Genomic DNA, 19,918 nt, shown 5'->3' on the forward strand with positions numbered 1-19,918 from the left:
AGTTCAACATGTAATTTTGAAACTCATTAATGAATAATAATCACAATATCAAGCTTATGGCTACTGCCATCCGCAAATACCAACATCACATTGCCATAGGTTTAGATTATGAAAAATTAACATGGAATTAAAACAACAAAAATAAGGAACTGCTCAACTCACTTTGTCCTCTTTGTAATCTGAATGAAGTATGTTCCTGTGTTGAGCCGGTACACAGCACACAGGCGAAGTGTGATGGTGCCAAGCTACACTCGCTGCCTAGCTGTACACTCACTGGTCACCACTACAGGAATTATTTTACTTTAGCGATGTTTGTCAAATACTTGCAGAACTGTTAAATTCCAGTGAAACTGTACATAAAGAAATGCCATGTGTCAGAAAACTTTAATAAATATTTTGTGGTGTAACACTGACAGTCATTAATAAATATAAAATAAGAAGCAGCATGTCCATCACGTATACACGTGTCATCTTCATCACCTCTGTTTTCACTGTTGTCACTGGACAGAGCTGGAACATTCTGGTGCAAGTCTGTCATCATAACTAATGTAAAATTTTGCCATATAAAATCATATGAACATAAATATTTCAAAATAAATAAAATATCCTAAAACTAGGAAATTTTTCTCACTTAAACATTACATAAATTTGATCCTCCATTAACTTTAGCAGTATGCATTCTCAATAGATTTCTAAAAACAATGAAATTTCAGTGTTGTAAGTGTATTTTTCTTTAAATTATATGAAATTTTCCAGAGCACCACATTATTTTCCTTCAGCCCTCTTTATGGATCCCTCTGTGTAAGTGAGTCTTAACTAGAAACACTAGTCGCTGCATGTACATCACCAACACTTTCCTTTTTAGCCTTCACCTTAATGTTACAGAACTTTTGATAAAGTCCTTCAATATGAGACGTCTCTTTCAGCAATGCTCTGTGACCATCTACTGTTTGTTACTAAGAGCACTCAATGTGTCCCTTGCAGTACTTGTGTAATGCCTATGGGAGGATATAAATAGAGCAGCCAGGTACAGTAAGGTCTGTGTGGTAGGGGATTTTAACTATAGGAATGTTGATTGGAGCTTGATGGTGGGTAACAGGGAAGCAGAAGAGTTTCTTAAGGTCATTCAGGATAATTTTTTAAAGCAAGTCATTTTAGAACCCACGTGGGGAAATAATATTCTAGATTTAATTCTGACAAAAAGTGAGGAGGCAGTTATGCAGGTGGAGGTTGGTGGCCAGCTAGGTAACAGTGATCACAAAGAAATACGGTACACATTGAAATGGCATGAAAATTTTAGAAAAACAAACAATAGGAAAGTCCCCGACTTCAGGAAGGCTAATTTCAAGGGCTTAAGGGAGTATTTACAAGGAGTCACTTGGCAAGGGGAAGGGAGAGACAGTCAGGTAGAAGGAAGGCAGGAGCAGAGAAGAGGGGTGAGGTGCGAAGTTGGAGCGGGACAGAGAGTGAGGCGGTAGGGGAAGTTGGATTAGTACATGGGAGGAATCCTGGTCAGCCGAGGGTTGGTGAGATTTATACTGACTTTCTAAATAAAATACATGAGGGTCAGATAGCTAACATTCCATAAAATAATAAAATCACAAAGCAAAGACCTTAAGTGGATGGCAGACAGATTAAAGTAATGCATAGGGCAAAAAGGAATATATAGAAGAGGCTAAAGGCTGGAGATGAGGTTTTAAGGCCACTATACCATGAATTAGTAAGAACACTTATGAGGTTAACGAGGAAGGCTAAAAGTGAATATGAGTTGAGAGTAGCCAGTCAAGCAAAGACAGACCCCAAGGGATTTTTTCAGCTATACAAAACGAAGAGCAGAGAAGATATAGATCCCTTAAGGACAGCAAATGGGGAGATGGTTAGTTCTGCAGATAAGATTAGTAGAATTATGAATGAGTATTTTTTTACTCTCTTCACCCAGGAGAACACACAGAAAATCACAGATAGCGAACAGATATTTAGGGCAGAGGATAGTGAAAAGCTGAGAGATATTCATATAATTAAGGTGATGGTAGAACAGGAGATAGATAAACTACAGAAATTCAAGTCATCAGAACCTAATGAAGTACATCCAAGGGTTCTAAAGGAATGCAAGGAAGTCGTCAGTGAGCCTTTAGCAGTACTTTTTAGGATGTCACTGGAGTCAGGTGAAGTACCGATAATGTGGAGGGAAGCTAATGTGGTTCCCATATTTAAGAAGAGAGATAAAACCCTAACGTCTAATTACAGGCCTGTCAGCTTAACTTCAATTGTGGGTAAACTAATGGAAACAATAATAGCAAAAAATATTAGGGAACACCTAGACAAACACAACTTAATAAATCAAACACAACATGGATTTACGAAGGGAAAGTTGTGTCTTACAAACTTGTTGAGCTTTTATAGTAAGGCTCATGAGGCGGTAGATAAGGGCGATAATTATGACATTTTATACTTAGATTTCAGTACAGCCTTTGACAAAGTACCTACCAGAGGCTCTTGAAAAAGGTTAAAGCACACGGTATACGTACGTAGAGGGTAAATTATTAGGCTGGATTAAAGCATGGTTAGACGACAGGCGACAGAGGGTAGTAATTAATGGATCTAATTCCGAGTGGTGAGAAGTAGTTAGTGGGGTGCCACAGGGCTCACTTGGATAGTGGAATTAATAGTAACATTAGCAAATTTGAGGACGACACAAAGATATGTAGATTAATTAGATCCGATTCGGATGCCATGGCCTTGCAGGCAAACTTGGATAGGATAAAAAAAAATGGACAGATAGATGGCAAATGCAGTTCAATATTAACAAGTGTAGGGTACTGAGTGTAGGTAGAGATAATCAAAGCAATAGGTACACAATACATAACGTGGCACTAGGAAGTTCCAAGTATGAGAAAAATTTAGGAGTCATAGTTAGTTCTGATTTCGGTACAAGGAAGCAATGTATTGAGGCCAGGATTAAGGCGAATAGAGTATTGGGATTAATTTTTAGAAGTGTTAAAAGCAGGAGTCCCGTACTAATACTGAAATTATACTTGGCGCTGGTCAGGCCACATCTTGACTATGCAGTACAATTCTGGTCCCCACATTTCAGGAAGGATATAGCTCAATTGGAGTCAGTGCAAAGAAGGATGACTAAAAAAAATTAAGGGAATGAGGGATATTCCCTATGAAGAGAGACTGAAAAAACTCAATCTGCATTCCTTAGAGAGACACAGGTTAAGAGGAGACCTGATAGAAGTATTTAAGCGGTATAAGAGTTTTAACAAAGGGGTCATGAGTGTAGTTCTTAGGATCAGTAATAGGGACAGAACCAGAAATAATGGGTTTAAACTTCAAAAAATTCAGGTTTAGGAAAATGGGAGGAAACTGGTTTTCAAACAGAATGGTTGATGAGTGGAATGGTCTCAGTGGTCATGTAGTCAGAGCTGAGTCAATAAGGAACTTTAAACGAAGGTTGGATAAGTTCATGGATGGGGATGATAGATGGAATTAGGTAGCTTAAACACACAGGGACTGCCTCGTATAGGCCTGGCGGCCTCTTGCAGCTTCCCTCTTTTCTTATGTTCTTATGTTCTATCTCTCAGTCTTTGAGATTCTATTTTCTCTCTTATTTAAGCTTAACTATGTCCAATAGATGCCTCAAATTCAGAACAACCCAGTGATTGCTTTAGGTTTTACATATTAAAGTAGCCCAAAAATATTAAGTGAATAAGCTATATATTCCAAGCAAATATTCCTTTCAACATGTAAACTTTCTTGCTTAAAGCAATTTTCAAGTGTACAATTCTGAAATTTGCACTGGTTCTCACTTCAAGCATCAATCTCCTCTTGATTAAACCATCAAACTCATAATGCCATATATCTCGATAGGGCACCAGTTGGCAGCCTCTAGTGATACAGACACACTGCAGGCAACTCACTGGGACACTGGGAGGGTAGAGGGCAGCAGGATGCCTAGCAAGTCAGAGACAAGAACAAACATGTTATCTACTATGGGTAGCTCAGAGGGAACCTGCTGCCCACATCCGGTACAGCCACTCATGTTCAATAACAAGTGACCTGCTAGACAAGGTATCCCTCTACCCTCTATCCTCACGGCAAATTGTGTGCAGTGTCTGTTCCCTAAGGACAGCTGTGGGACACTAGTACAGCATCACACACAGATATCAGAGAGTCATGCCACACAGTATTAGCATTTAGCAGAAGCCAATTAGTGCACATAGCTACAACAAACATTTTCAGAAAACTGGAATATTTTCATACAAGTATACTATCAAATGTATTAATGTTCTCTTCTTATATATTCTGAGTACAAAAAAAGGATCACATAACATATTTCTTTAACTGAGGATAATAATAAAAAATAAAATTATGAACACCTTAAGCATAAATGGTTCATGCAATCATCACTTCAATGTTAAACTTCATAAATGAGTAATCATTAATTCCATCTGTCTTCAAGCAAATGTCCAAGGTTATCTACTCATTCAAAACCACAATAAAATTAAATAAATTTACACTCAAAGAATAAACCTCAATTATCATGAAACACATAGCATGGTGGTTTCATCAAGCACATTTCAAAGGTATAAGTAGAATACATAGAGTTATGTACATTGCAATCTCTGGAAAGATGGAAATGACTTATAAGCAAGTAGTAGGTTTACTGACAGTGCAAAGGTAGTGTGTTTAGCTCCAGGCTGGTGGGAGGGTGGAGCCTTAAATCAAATCTGATTTAGTGGCCTTTCATGATGATCTTGTGGAAACTTCTTCCACTAATGTTCTCCATTATAATGATACAAGTGCATGACCCTTGCACATGAGGAGCCCTGGGTCATGGCATGCACCTCCTCTAACCTGGTGCTCATGTAGTACACACACACACACACACACACACACACACACACACACACACACACACACACACACACACACACACACACACACACACTACTACACCATGCCTTTAGAAATAAGATTCAATGACTTCCAAAGAGAAAATGTTTTTGTTGATCCCTAGATGTATACAAAAATATTCTGGATGAATATTTCTCTGTAACATGGTATGTACTATATACGTATATGAAATCAAACTGAGGTAAAATTTCACCACCATGTGTGACATTCTCCTGCAAAAATTAAGCTACATTACTCTTTTCTAACAAGTATAAGGAAGAAAGACAAGCTAATAAATTAGTATATTATATATTCTTTATAAAAATAAGTGTACCAAACAACTATGGCATGATTACGATAGATCAACATTAATTGCACAATATTCCTTAAGGACCTGCAAGTGTATTACAATATTTGTGGGTGTAGACAAGGTAAGCAAAGTGACAGTAAGTCAAAATTCATCAACTTCTACCTTACATCCATCCAGTAAGACTGAAGAGTGGGTTACGTCAGGCTAGAACCGTGTGAGGCACAGTTTTCATATCATACACTTTGCTTTACCCACTTAAGTCATTATGAATAGTATCATATGGTGTGTTTTGCGGCATAAATGCTACACTTATTAACTTATTAATGCAAAAATGCTTGAAAAAAGGACTGCAATGAACAGACTTGCATGATACGGTGTCACCATGAGTCATGAAGCAAGTATATATACTCTTACTAAAAACTCATCAACTTATGGTTCCTTACATTTACTTCTCTAAGACTCTGGTGCTCATAAAACAGGATTCTTTGCCATGATTAAGACAGCTGAATTCTTCTTGTCAGGTGATACTAAACTGGAAGACAACATTCTATTACTATTGCCAAGGAGCTTGGTACCCCACAGTGCACCACAATTGCCTACATCACAAGGTGGTGTGAAAATTATCATATACACATAGGGACTGAAGAAATTAATCCAGACATGGCAGATAGCAATTTTGAGTGACTCCAAAAATTGTTTTCTCACAACTGATAAAATATACTTTTCTTTTTTTCACTTGTGATAAATCCACTGAAGGAATGCCTATATCTTAATGAAACTTGTTAACTGCAGTCAATAAGTACAAACAATGCTTGTAAATTATTGAGGTTCACTGGCTTCTACCCATATTTCTATAATCGTTTCTCAATCTCATAAAGCAAGATATAGTGGATTGAAATATATCTATGTATAAAAGTGCTGCTGATAAGTGCCCTATCTATCATTTGAGGAGTTTGCAAAGAATGTGCTTAGATAAGCATATTTACTTTATCATACAATTTCTTATTCTGAATGGTAGGCAATTACATAGAATATGTGGCACCAGACCACTTTCATAACTGAAGGAAGATGGGATGACTGTTACCATGGAAAAATGGAAACAAACTCTGTTAATGCATTTCCAATGTGGGAATAACCACAGCAGAAGAGAACCATTTGTAACAGCAAGTTAAACAACTAAGGACATATGGCTTGAACTCCTGATGCTCGCACCAAAGCGCGGCACCTCAGTCCACTAGACTGTACCACAATATCTACCGATTCATCTGAAATCAGTAATTCAATTACACAATTCTAGTGCAGATAGTTACCAAACCAAGTGATATTTCAAACCATTCTAGTCCACATCACCTTCAGTATTGAATGGACCTATCCTGAGAATGTCAAGTGTACAAGATGTACCCATATAAACAGCCCAAACAGCTATGGAACAAGAAAGTCACATCTCCAGAGGTTCTACATAAACAGCAACACCAATTCATCACCTTTTGAAGAGCCCATAGTTTTAGGACTATTGCAAAGTACCCAAAAGACTAGATAACCAATAAAACATTGATAACATCTTTAATGTTAGTTTCCAGACAGGCCTCATGATAAATATGAAGGGAGTGTCAGTCAGGGATGAGCAAATGGTTCTGTTATTCACTTATAAAGTATCAACTTTAAAAGTAAAATTGAAGTCTGAACACTGATTTGTTGCATTCCAGAACAACATGGTCTCACAACATGTAGTTTCAGAATATATGAAAGTGTATATAAAAATTCACCTTATGTGTTATATATGAATGGCAAAAGAAAATTCTGCAGTGTGTGTGTGTGTGTGTGTGTGTGTGTGTGTGTGTGTGTGTGTGTGTGTGTGTGTGTGTGTGTGTGTGTGTGTGTAATTCACCTTGGTCGTCTGCTGGTCACCCAGCCAGTCTTCCCCATTACGGAGCAAGCTCAGAGCTCATAGACCGATCTTCGGGTAGGACTAAGACCACATCAACACACAACACACACCGGGAAAGCGAGGCCACAACCCCTCGAGTTACATCCCGCACCTATTTACTGCTAGGTGAACAGGGGCCACACATTAAGAGGCTTGCCCATTTGCCTCGCCGCTTACCGGGACTCAAACTCAGCCCTCTTGATTGTGAGTCGAGTGTGCTAACCACTACACTATGCAGTGTGTGTGTGTGTGTGTGTGTGTGTGTGTGTGTGTGTGTGTGTGTGTGTGTGTGTGTGTGTGTGTGTGTGTGTGTGTGTGTGTGTGTGTGTGTGTATACAGTGAAGTGCAAGAACAGAAGACAGCTGTTGGTCCATAGTCAGTGCTGTCATGTGTTACATAAATTTCCAAGTTTTGGTGTGTTTTGTATACTAAATAGAGGACTAGCAGATGTATTGTTTCCATTAAAAAATAAATAAAAAGAATACACACAGACACACAAAGTACAGTATCACATGTACCTCCTGCTCTTTCAAAGATCTCTCTATTCCAGAGCAATATCTCCCACTTCACATCTTTTGTCACTCATACTAAAGGAGATGATACTATTTCTCAATTTTTCAGTCTTCTTACTAACTACTATATGAAATTAATAAGAAGTTATACTATTAATTTAGTGGATTCCTATCATGAAAGAGCAAAGATTTAAAATTCTAAGAAAATAATATCAAAATTAAATGTAATCTTTAATTATTCAAAATATGAAATTTTTCACTGGGCTTGTCTTTCTTCACATTCTATAAACTTGAACATTCTGAGACCACAGTGTAATTATATATTTTGCAGATCTAACAAGTTTTTTTCCTTTTTTTATCACAAATTGGCAGAGTTTGAATTACTTGTGACTGTGACTGAAGCTCATATAAAGAAAAGACTGATTCCTTGATCCATTTGGCTCAGTAAGTGGTACAAATTCATTCTTCTAACAATTAGCATCAATCTACACTACAGAGGCTACTTTTCTTTACTTTCCAGCAGTGTGTGAATGCTCATTCTCCTCAGCTACTTAAACTTGATTAGTAAAATATTTCATAAGACTATCTTTACCTTAGATTATCATCTTACTCCAGCCAAGACTAGTTCAAACAAGTGCTTTGTCTGCCTCTCTTCAATACATAAATGAGGCACAGGCTGAAGCAGCATAAGTGACAAATATCAACAATGAAAGAAAACTGCAAAGCAGCATTACTACGGTATATATCTGTATAAAATTATCACAGTTCACCAAACTTTTCAAAATTGATTCACTAATTACATAGATAAATACATCAAATCACATCAAACACTCATCCTAGGAAAGGCCTTTTCTGAGAGTGCAGAAATAAGAGATGCTTCTTCTCTTCATAAGAAGAAAAACCATGTGTTCAAAGGATGACCAGATACATTTATAAAACAAATAAAAATAAAATGAAATAAGCAAAGGTGTTAGTCCAGGTTAAATATCATAAAATTTGATTCAGTGACAAAAATATCTGTACTTCTAAAAGAAATTATTGTGGCACCACCATCGACATACATAAATATGCATAAATCTAAATATAATTGGTAATAATAATAATGATGATAATAATAATATAATAATGATGATAATAATAATAATAATAATAATAATAATAATAATAATAATAATAATAAAAGAGTAACAACAATAATAATACCAATATACCAGGCAGATATTTCCACAACAGGAGATAGCTGAGGCTAAATAATAATAACACCTCAATAACAATTACAGTGTGTGTGTGTGTGTGTGTGTGTGTGTGTGTGTGTGTGTGTGTGTGTGTGTGTGTGTGTGTGTGTGTGTGTGTGTGTGTGTGTGTGTGTGTGTGTGTGTGTGTGTGTGTGTGTGTGTGTGTGTGTGTGTGTGTGTGTGTTTTGAGAGCAAATTGGGAGGCTAGTTCTTTACTACAGTATATGAGCAAGCCAATGTTTCAAAGGAATGACAATAAAAGATGACTGGCAGCTCTTTTGATTCTTCATGTTCCTTGCATTCCTGTGTGAATGCTTCACTTTCTTTCCCCACCAGCATATACACACCAGTAGTCTCTTCTCCCAACAGTATATGCACAGCAGTCTGCTTGCATTTTATATTTAACTTTATATTGTACACTAACAATAAAAATTACCATAATGCTTAGTCATTCCTCCATGCTTGAGTAATGCAGAGACAAATTTCAAGAATTATTGAAGTTTATTTTGCTCAGAATCTTATTTCATACATTGCAGGAGCAATGGATGACTTCCCAAAATGTTCTTATTAAAAAAAACAAGTTATGTTTACACATCGAAGGAATGTTGGGGACTTCATCCTGATGAGTTGGGATGAGAATTAAACAGAATGGCAAGGTAAGAATATACAATATCCATGGATCAGATCATTTGCCTTTAAAATTACAAGTCCTTGAAACAACATTAAGAAAGTCTGAGATATTCATTAATTGATATTTCCTTCATGCATTATACACTTCTGTAAGAAATTTGGGCAGCTTATTAGAACATTTTTTATTTTCTTGCTATTGCATATATATATAAAAGCATATCAAAATGGCAATGTGATAGCTCAGCCAAACAACAATGCTACTGCCTGTGAAATCATTAAGACAAAACAGTGATCTGTAAACAGTGTCAGGCATTATGTGTGTCTTTGCTTCCGGGCATTTTCATCTGCTTTCAATGGATACGTCTTAATGAGTTACAGCAAGTCAACAGTGATGTAACTTCAATAAACAGCAACACCATACCAGAATGACAGAAGACATAATGGTGATGATCTCACAATGGGAAACACTCAAGCTGTGTGCTAGATGGACAAGAGAGACAGTATCCAAGGGCTGAAGGATGGGTGGTTTGGATTCACATCCAGGAGAGGTGGTGGTTTGATAGAAATGACACTTTTATACTATACATTACCTTAACAAGAATGACAGACTTGCCTGACACATTGACTTCAGTCAATAATTTACAATATAATACTTGTCCTTCATTTGCTTCAACAGTTTCTCATTATGGCAGACTTCCCTCAAGGAATTACAGACAATACAAATTTTTCAGTGAAGTTACATATAGCATATCCAATTCATAATGGGTATTCTCCATAATGTTAAAGCTAATACCAGTCAACTTGCTCTATGGCATGGATCTACATCAGTAAAATATCACTTGCTGAAACTAGCAAAAACACAATTAAACAAAATTGTTGAAGAATAATCCTATGTAATTAAACCTACAACTCTATCAGCCTCTCTGTGATTCACTCTTGAAAACACAACCAAGAAGTGCACCTTGTTCCTATAAAACAATTATATAAAACATACTTTGTGTCTTAAAAATAAAATCAGTAGTGTTTTCCTTAATACTTTCATAACTGATATAAGCAGGTATTTCTCATCACAATGAGAGGAACAGCTATGAGACTGAGAAAACCATCTTCCCAAACACATCACTGAATACAGAATAAAATATTCTTCAGGCTATGAGATTAACATCTGCCACACCCTCAACCTTTAACATCATCAGGCTATGGGATTAATATCAGGCTCATCATCATTGTCCACCATAATAATGTCTCCACTTCTAATGGTGAGGTGACGGAGGGAAGGAAAACGGTCACACATACCAGAAAATAGACCAAATTTGCGATGCAGCACAATCAGGATGAGAATCACCAGCAAGAGGAAAATTGTGATACTCAGACCCAGAGCCAAGCCCAAGTGGTTCCCTGGAGGCTCTGTGGACAACAGGTGTATCTAAGAACTAAGTGACCCGCTGGAATAAAACACTGATGCAATGGTACTATAAAGCATTCACTTTCAAATGAGTTCATGGCAGAGAGAGAGAGAGAGAGAGAGAGAGAGAGAGAGAGAGAGAGAGAGAGAGAGAGAGAGAGAGAGAGAGAGAGAGAGAGAGAGAGAGAGAGAGAGAGAGAGAGAGAGAGGTGTAAGACACTGTTCTCCTATTCTCCAGGTCAGTGGTTCAGTTTGCCAGCCTGGCAATGGCCTCTCAATCTCACCAGATGATTTTCTCAGTGTTCCTATGAAGTACAAGAAGGCCTGACACCTGCTTGTCCTTGTCATATCCTTCTCATTACCAAATGGTGATAGAAATCCTGAGGATTCTCAAATGTCTAATGCAGTTCCCCTCCTTATTTTTCAATTGCAACAGGCCCTGAGTTGTTTGGCCACTTACAGGTGCTATGTGACAGTGACTCTGAGCAGTAATAATCATCACAATGCACATAATATTTGTGCAATAAATCCATATTCATAATATTCATTATGAATTTAATTCAAATTTCAAATAGAGCAAATCAATACATTTCTGAGAAGGTTTAATTAAAATTTATTCATCATCATAAAAATTTAATCATAAAATCTGATTCCTACTCAAAAGAATTCACTAAAAGTGGAAAAACAAATACTACAAAACTAATAGTATCATTACAACTTTGAACATTTCAGTGCATTGGTGTGAGAGGAGTACATACCTGGTGGAGGCTGGGGGTCATCACATTTGACTGTTGGCAAACATTTACATATTGCTGAAGTCTTATTCACTTGCTCACATAGTTCATTAGCTGGACATGATGAAAGTGTATGGATGTCACAAGTCTGGAAAAAATAATAAACTTGTATCTATTCTTTCTCACAAATTTGGATCCTTGAAACATGTTCATAGATGAATTTAAAATGAATGTTTGTAAATTGTTCACAGCAATTCAGTAACAATGATATATTTTACTAAGACCAATCTTCCTCATTGGAAGATGTGCATGTTCCTTGTCTTCTTCTTTACTTCCATCCTCATGAACATTATCAGTGTCACCACAGCATCAATTAAACCATCAGAGAGAAGTTTGCCCAAGTCCAAAGTACAAGTACATCAAAGAATAGTGACCAATCTGATAGAGACAGAAGAGTGATTTCTTTGCCACATGGAAAATATGTGTGATTACAATGTTATAACTGCATTTATGAAAATTTGAAAAATAAACCTTATTCAACTTTCAACATCAATCTCTTCAAAATAGCTATCTTATACAGCAATACAAAGTGTTTCTTCCTCAATAACAACACTATGAATGTTCTGCTCTTTGCTTCAAGCACTGTCAACAATTTGCTCATGATCTCCTTAGTGTTAGAAGGATTTGCAATCATCTTGAACTTCATCCCAGAGAAGAGGAAGAAGTCACAAGAAGGCAAATCCTAAGAGAACTGAGTGTGTAAGTGAAAAGTTCATGCATGCTTTCTGTGGTGTGCAGTGTGCACAGGCAAATTGTCAAGCTGATATCAGGAGGCTGGACATAAAGATGATGGAAACATAGTGTGTGTTCAGATCTAGTGAATTAAAAATTGCATTAAATATTCCAATTGACTCACTGACAATGTTAGCAATCTCCTTGATAGTGAATGGAGATTCCATGAGCCTCAAAAAGACCATCAATTCATAAGACCTTCATGGGTTTTCTGCACAAGGAGTATCCCAAACTTCTTAGTGAAAATCCATCTCTTGAAGCAAAAGTGCCACTCGAAACATTTTGTTCAGTAGACTCTTTAGTGTCACAAGTCTGCTGTGTCACTTCAAGGATCTCAAATGCTGAGCTCCTGACAGAGTCTCGTAGTTTTTTTTTCTATTCACGTACCAGATTTATTGTGGTACCTCAAGTAACAACATTAATCATGGCACATAAATAAGCATAGCACATTTTTACTGGAGACTACACAGTATTGCTTGCCATGCTGAGTTGATACAAACTGTTTGCTCTTGCTGCTGCTCCTACATGACAGTTACTCTGTTTGCAAGAGAAACAATCACGAATCTAGGTGATAATTTCTGGGAAACCTTTATGTGGAGCACAGCATAGCACCAGCCCAGCTGGTCCGAGGGAGGGCAGTGGTGGGACTCAGTGAGTGAGTGTGGCTGTGCTATGCTATGGGGAGTTGTGTGGCAGGAGTGGTCTTGTCTGTCATCTGAAACATCCTTGTCACTTCAAATGCAACACTTTATGAGTGGTACAGTAAGTGTATGGATGGTGCATTTGATTTTAACTTAGCTATAACTTTAAGCAAATATTGCAGCGTTATTTTTGTGATAGTTCCATACAAGGCAATCTAAACAAAAACAAGGACAAAAACGCAACACTGAGAGAAATGACAAGACAAGGAGAAAACATTGGCGAAACGCACTGAATGTAGCACTGTTACACAGCAGTAATTGTGGTATGTATGCTGTGCTTGTACCTATGTATGTAGTGTGTGGTGTAGTATGGTGCCACCCCTGGCTCTCATTCCCTTCCCCATCCCCTGTGATACGATCAGGAGTGGAATACCAATAATGTCACGGCCAGTCTGATCCCGCAGCGCCTCTTACCTCTCCTACAGTAGACGAAGAAGGCACGAAATGTACACAAATAATGATGAACAAGTAGTACAAGCAGAGTCCCCCTGGCACTGTGCGGAGGGTCATCCTGGCAGTACTTGACCAGTGCCACGCGTCCTCCAGCCAGAATCTCTTCATGTCTCGAGCCCCTCCTCTGCTCCACAGCCCGGCCACGAGACAGGCTTATCAGGAGAACGACAGGCCTATCACAGCAGCGACACACACAGCGGCGTCATGAAATTATTTGTCAGCGGATGTGAGACGTTTCGGTATCACTCCACACCTCGGCTACACAACGCAACTCTACACAAAGACAACTCGGGTTCTAATTATATAAATTGAATTTTATATAGATAAAAAGCAAGGAAAGGAAGAAAATCATTGGGGTTTTCTTCACTTTTATTATAGATGTTAAGAAAAATTATGATCAGTGATCTTATTGATATAAAAAAAAAGACCTGAGACGAATACAAGCATAAATGTAGTACTAGGTACGGTACCTACAATACTCTGACAAGGGTGAATAAATGAAGCATGAGGAAATCGTTATTATAGAGTCTGAAAAAAAGTAAGTCTAGAAAGAGAATGGTACTGTTAGGGAGACAATCAAATCAGTCGCACAGCGAGAAGTCCTCCTTGTGTCATCACCTGCCACTGCCAGACTTGCCAGTAAACATAATACAACACAGCATACAGCATTGCGAGCCTCATTATTTTGAGTGGTGTGCACTGTGCACCTTGGGGTGCATGGGTCAGACTGAGGGAAGGTGCCCCAGGCCACACGTGACACTACACCACAGAGTTTAATAGATAACAAATGAGTTAAATATGTGACGCAGTCTATACTCAAAATATACACGTTCTGGACGTGCAGACTGCATTCACTAAGGAGTCCACCCAGTGTAGCCCGTTCTCACCGGACAACCACGCCTCCGTCAGTGACTCATTGTCACGCCAGCCATTTTTTTGCCAAGTCAGTGTGTCTCTTATGTATCAGCCTTTTGAGGGTCTTGGGCATGATTGATAATAAAAGCGACGTATTAGAAGTCGTAATTTATATATCGTGAAAAATTCTTATATCATAATAACAAAATTAACGTATCAACAGTGGCTCTTCGCATGATTCTGCATATCATGCTCCGTGATCGTTATTCATAAATTATTCTTTCACTTTAAGCTTTTTTACACAAATAATTATTATGTATTATTCTATGAAACTTGCCACTCAAAAAAAAAAAAAAAAGAATCAATCACACACAGCTAGAAGGCACACAACGCCTATCTAACTCTTTGCTTCAGGATTCTTAAATGACGCAGGTAACCTTGCGTCAAATACTCACTTCCTTCTTATGCCCACTCCAGAACCTTTCAGACAACTGTTACCTCCTCTTCAGCCATCTTGCTTTTCTTAACTGAATATACGTACTTAGGATGCCCTTACCGAGAAATCCCAACCGGAACTTATAGCTACATAAATCTTCTTTAATTTGTGTATGTCTATAGTCTCTCGATTGTCTCGATTCTCTTGCGCAAACAACGATCTTGCATTTATTTTTTTTTTTTTTTTTTATGTGAACTTGCAAACTGCTCTTCCAGCTGTATTTGTCCTTTTATTTTTATGTCTATCTATTAATCAACTGATTACTTATTCATCCGTTTATAATGAGTAATTGCCTGGTTTCCTACACGCAAACAATATCTAAAAAATAAGAAAAAAAAAAAAAAGGTGGGGGTGGACATCTTAATTTTCTTTACGGCTTTTTCTTTATCAATTATGTATTGTTCATGAGATTATAGGTATATGCTTAAACTACATTACCAACCTGAACTGATTTAATGTAAGAGAAAAGATTGGGAATCACTGTATCTCTCTCTCTCTCTCTCTCTCTCTCTCTCTCTCTCTCTCTCTCTCTATATATATATATATATATATATATATATATATATATATATATATATATATATATATATATATATATATATATATATATATATATATATATGCTATGAATATAAGGGAAAGATAACAGATCCTCCTTAGTCTGCCTTGCACAAGGATGATACGTACGTTCCTTGATCCTACACGAGGGTCAGTTACCCAGTGGCACAACTAATTTAACCTCTTGCCGCCCCGTAATGGACCCATCCCCTTTCCCGCATCTGACACCTGCTGATCGGACCATGCGGGCGAACTCCCGTAGAGAGCTCGCACCAGTGACCAGTCTCCATTCATGCATTCACAGTCACTCTCCATTCATCCCTATCATGCACACTCGCTCTTCCTTGTGAAGACAGACATCCCTCTTTCATCTACACTCTTCGCGTTGCGTGACTAAACAATGTGCCGCAGTACGTCGCCCGGCCTCCATTCCGTAGAGATGTCCATAAGTCACAACCATCGCAGATCACCTGTTCCTATCAGCCACCCTCCAAATAATATATATATATATATATATATATATATATATATATATATATATATATATATATATATATATATATATATATATATATATATATATATATATATATATATATATATATATATATATATATATATATATATATATATATATATATATATACTGTAGTAGTTCTTTTTCACAGTTGCTTCTTTATGTTCAGTCCATTCAATCAACGTGTGTTACTCATGTATAAGCTGAATTCAGAATTCAATTGTATGTCTTGTTTCATATTTCTTTCTTTCTTTTTCAGGAATATAAAATGTAAACTGCTGGCTGTAGAGTAGACCCGAGCGTTGGAATCAAGCTGCCCCACTGCTTATATAGTGCTTACCCTCATATGCTCAATTGAATAGACCGTGCAGAGGGAACTCATTCATTCAATTTCCTCTTTTCTCACAGCCTTCCAAACTCCTTTACCAGACTACCCGTCCTTCATCTCTCCTCTCTTTAAAAGTTCCACGTTTCTCCATTTATTATCAACTCATCTACGTTTTCTGCATTTTTTCTCTTTGGGCTATATTATTCCTCGCCTTATTCATTACCCCTCTCTCTCTCTCTCTCTCTCTCTCTCTCTCTGTTCGTTTCATTAGTTTTTTTTTTTTTTCGTCCAACCTGTATGTCTTCGATCTCTTCTACCTGCAACTCTGGTTATTCCTCACACCACAATATTTAATTAATCTAACATTAATCTTACTGTACCTAAATACGGACATATCACAACTTTCTCTCTCTCTCTCTCTCTCTCTCTCTCTCTCTCTCTTTAATTGATCTATTTAGGTCTGCCCCTTTGAGTAATCTGCTACTAGCCTTTCGTCTTTTTTTTTTTTTTCATTTATCTATGTATTTATTTATTCTACTATTATTATAATTATCATTATTATTATTATTATTATTATTATTATTATTATTATTATTATTATTATTATTATCATTTATCTATTTATTTATTTATTGTGTGTGTGTGTGTGGTTCCATCACTTCGTGGGACAGGCTAGAGGCATGGCGCTGCAGCTGACAGCGGCAGGCTCTTGTAAACACATAACATAACTCCCGAACTCTCTTCAACCACTGTCTATCAGCAACGCGCACGTTAATTCTTCTCATTCCTCTTCACGTGCATGTCACAGCTTGACATAGCGCCAACGGTGAGCAGCCGCATGCTGACGCCACCATGAACTTTAGTGACGTGAGTAAAGGAAATTAATAGATTATGTGCACAGGTAGTGTTGTATAGTCATTACAACGTATACATTAGGTCAAGGTGTGCATCTTTTGAGAAGTCTTGCAGTGTGTGTTATTGCTGTTAATGTTGGATATAAATTATTTGGCTTTGTCACTGAGTTCCACGCAGGAGTGGTGGCTTAGTGTGTATGGAAATTATGAGGTCTCTATAGCTTTGTAAAATTATTAACACTAAAACAACGAAATTGTTTTGGTAAATATTGAATCCGTTGATTATATTCAAATCTCTCTCTCTCTCTCTCTCTCTCTCTCTCTCTCTCTCTCTCTCTCTCTCTCTCTCTCTAGAAACTAATATTTGAGTTCCTGAAGTCATCCTTTGAGGACAGCAAGACCAGAGTAAATCCCAATGTCACAGTGCTGGTTGGTGAGGTGAGTTTGTTACAAAGCTTCTTGAACTTGTTTTTGGTTTTCAAATACTCTAAATGAATATACTGATCCTGTATGGTCTGAAATTGAGGACTTTGATTGTAAGACATTACCATCATAACTACCATGTTGAATTCTATGTCACTGCATCAGTTTTCATGCTTGGATTCTGAGACTGAGAATTTGTTGTTATCAACAGTTTTATGTATGACAATCTACATATTTTCCTATGATCTTTAATTTTATTTATAGTGTGTGGAATATGTTTGATTAAAGCTATGAAATAACTTCAAGTTGCTTCATTATAAAACCTTTAACAATCAAATTGTTTCCTGTCACAAGTACTCATACATCTTGTTGCATTAGCCCATTGTGATCACAACTTAACTGAACTGTGTATTTTAACCTATTCACACCAACAAGGCTGATGGTCACCCCATGTCCCACACCTCTCTTCATTATAGCTCACACACAACTAAAAATGCATTGTGAAAATTCAGTTCCACTTTACCACTCATGTTGTCATCCTTGTTATAATGCTGTCACCTGGTATGAGTAGTGTTATGCACAGTAATGATGCTCCTGTTGATCATCCACACAGATAATGAGACTGCTGACCACAGAAGGTGCCATGCGAGCTGCTCACCAAGCTAAGCAAGAAGGATCCGACACAGTCACGGTGGAACACCTTGAAAAAATACTCTCGCAATTGGTCAGTTTATTTTGTAAACTGCAACCTATCCCAATACTCCTTTACATTCCATCTAAAAGAATTAGCCACATTTAGTATTTAATAATCCTTGTAGGGATTTTTTATATATATTTATATAAGTACTAGTTAGTATAAATTTAGAATTTTAAGGATTTTTACCTGTTTGACATATCATGTATCAAAATGAAGTGATGTAGTATGGTCCACACTCCACATGACAAGTACTAGTTAACCAATTTCCTTGGTGTTATAACAGTTTTAGACTTCTACTTTACATTGCAATCACACATGCAAGTCTATTGAATTTGCTTAAAATTTGTAGGCTTATTTATTTATTCATTTATTTATTTATTTATTCATTGAATAAATAAAAAGATGAATATATTTAGTATTCTGCAGACTGATATAAATGGTTTTTTTATTCCAGTTGTTGGACTTTTTGTGATTTCCAAAGTGATGGTAACAGATGACAACTTGAACACCAATGAGGAATAATCGAGCTGCTGCAATATATTTCAATATTCTACTATTATAATAAATTATTATAGATTATTAGTTTTTTTTATTTACATTCACAAATGCAATCACAACTGTTTTATTACAAAACACTAGCATGCTATCAACATATGAAATTCTTTTGTTTTCTAGATTTAAGTAAGAACAAGATAAGCTCCTGCAAAAAAGTAATTCTCCAACATTTATGTGATGTGAATAGGATAACTTGTTGATGGATCCACACATTATCTGGTAGGTTAATGTCATTTGTATTCACATAAATAACTTCATGATTTGCAAATTCCATCCCAGCCAGTATGCATTTCAAAGTTGTAGTGGATTACTGTGTTCCTGCACACCATAACATGTGACTCACAGGAAGAAAGCAAGGGAAGTACAAAGAGACAAGGAGTGCTGCTTCATGTATCGGCTCATCCCCCTTCAGGAGATCACAACCTGCTGGGCAGATAGTTATATGATTTGTAAAACTTCATAATTGTTTGGTCTTTCCTTCCCAAAAAATATAAATGTATTCACTAATTAAAAGCAGTACTGATATTGTGTTCCTTTTGATACAAATCTTTAAAAAAGGCCTAAGTAAGAAACATCACCAATAAAAAAAAAAAAAAAAAAAAAATATATATATATATATATATATATATATATATATATATATATATATATATATATATATATATATGAAATTCCATAAAATTTAATTTTAGAAATAAGAATCTGAATATATGTGAAATAATGTAAAGTCAGGTCTATGATGCTGAAATCTATAATATAATTTGCAGTGCTGATCACAACCTTACTTCCTCATGAGCTGGTCAAAATATGCTCAAAAACTGCATTTCTAACACTATTCTATACTTTCTTATTCAATGCACAGAAGGTTGCTACACAACTGTTCTCTTCAGACTGTCCTGTACACTGATTATTATTATCAAAAATATTATGTACTCCAACACTCACTGACTTCCCTCTCAAAGATTCCTCCAAGTTAGAGATGTTCAAATGGGATTATAATAAAACAAAATCTCTGTGTAGTAGCAGTGATAATAACA

The 19,918-nt window shown here is 36.7% G+C and overlaps 2 protein-coding genes across 2 annotated transcripts; one reads left to right on the forward strand and one right to left on the reverse strand.

Moving 5' to 3' along the window:
* Window positions 1–9,150: 9,150 nt before the first annotated feature.
* LOC123505254 lies at window positions 9,151–13,869 on the reverse strand. The gene is made up of 3 exons (XM_045256474.1): window positions 13,560–13,869; window positions 11,677–11,800; window positions 9,151–10,920 (listed from the first exon to the last, which is right to left on the reverse strand). Exons 1-3 carry the CDS (start codon window positions 13,704–13,706, stop codon window positions 10,706–10,708), a joined length of 486 nt encoding a protein of 161 aa, XP_045112409.1. The 5' UTR covers window positions 13,707–13,869; the 3' UTR covers window positions 9,151–10,705.
* Window positions 13,870–17,023: 3,154 nt separating this feature from the next.
* LOC123505255 (centromere protein X-like) lies at window positions 17,024–18,905 on the forward strand. Its single transcript, XM_045256475.1, has 4 exons — window positions 17,024–17,219; window positions 17,561–17,644; window positions 18,243–18,353; window positions 18,781–18,905. Exons 1-4 carry the CDS (start codon window positions 17,205–17,207, stop codon window positions 18,796–18,798), a joined length of 228 nt encoding a protein of 75 aa, XP_045112410.1. The 5' UTR covers window positions 17,024–17,204; the 3' UTR covers window positions 18,799–18,905.
* The last annotated feature ends 1,013 nt before the right edge of the window (window positions 18,906–19,918 follow it).

The sequence above is a fragment of the Portunus trituberculatus genome, chromosome 17 (genome assembly GCF_017591435.1).
Source record: "Portunus trituberculatus isolate SZX2019 chromosome 17, ASM1759143v1, whole genome shotgun sequence".
NCBI lineage: Eukaryota > Metazoa > Arthropoda > Malacostraca > Decapoda > Portunidae > Portunus > Portunus trituberculatus.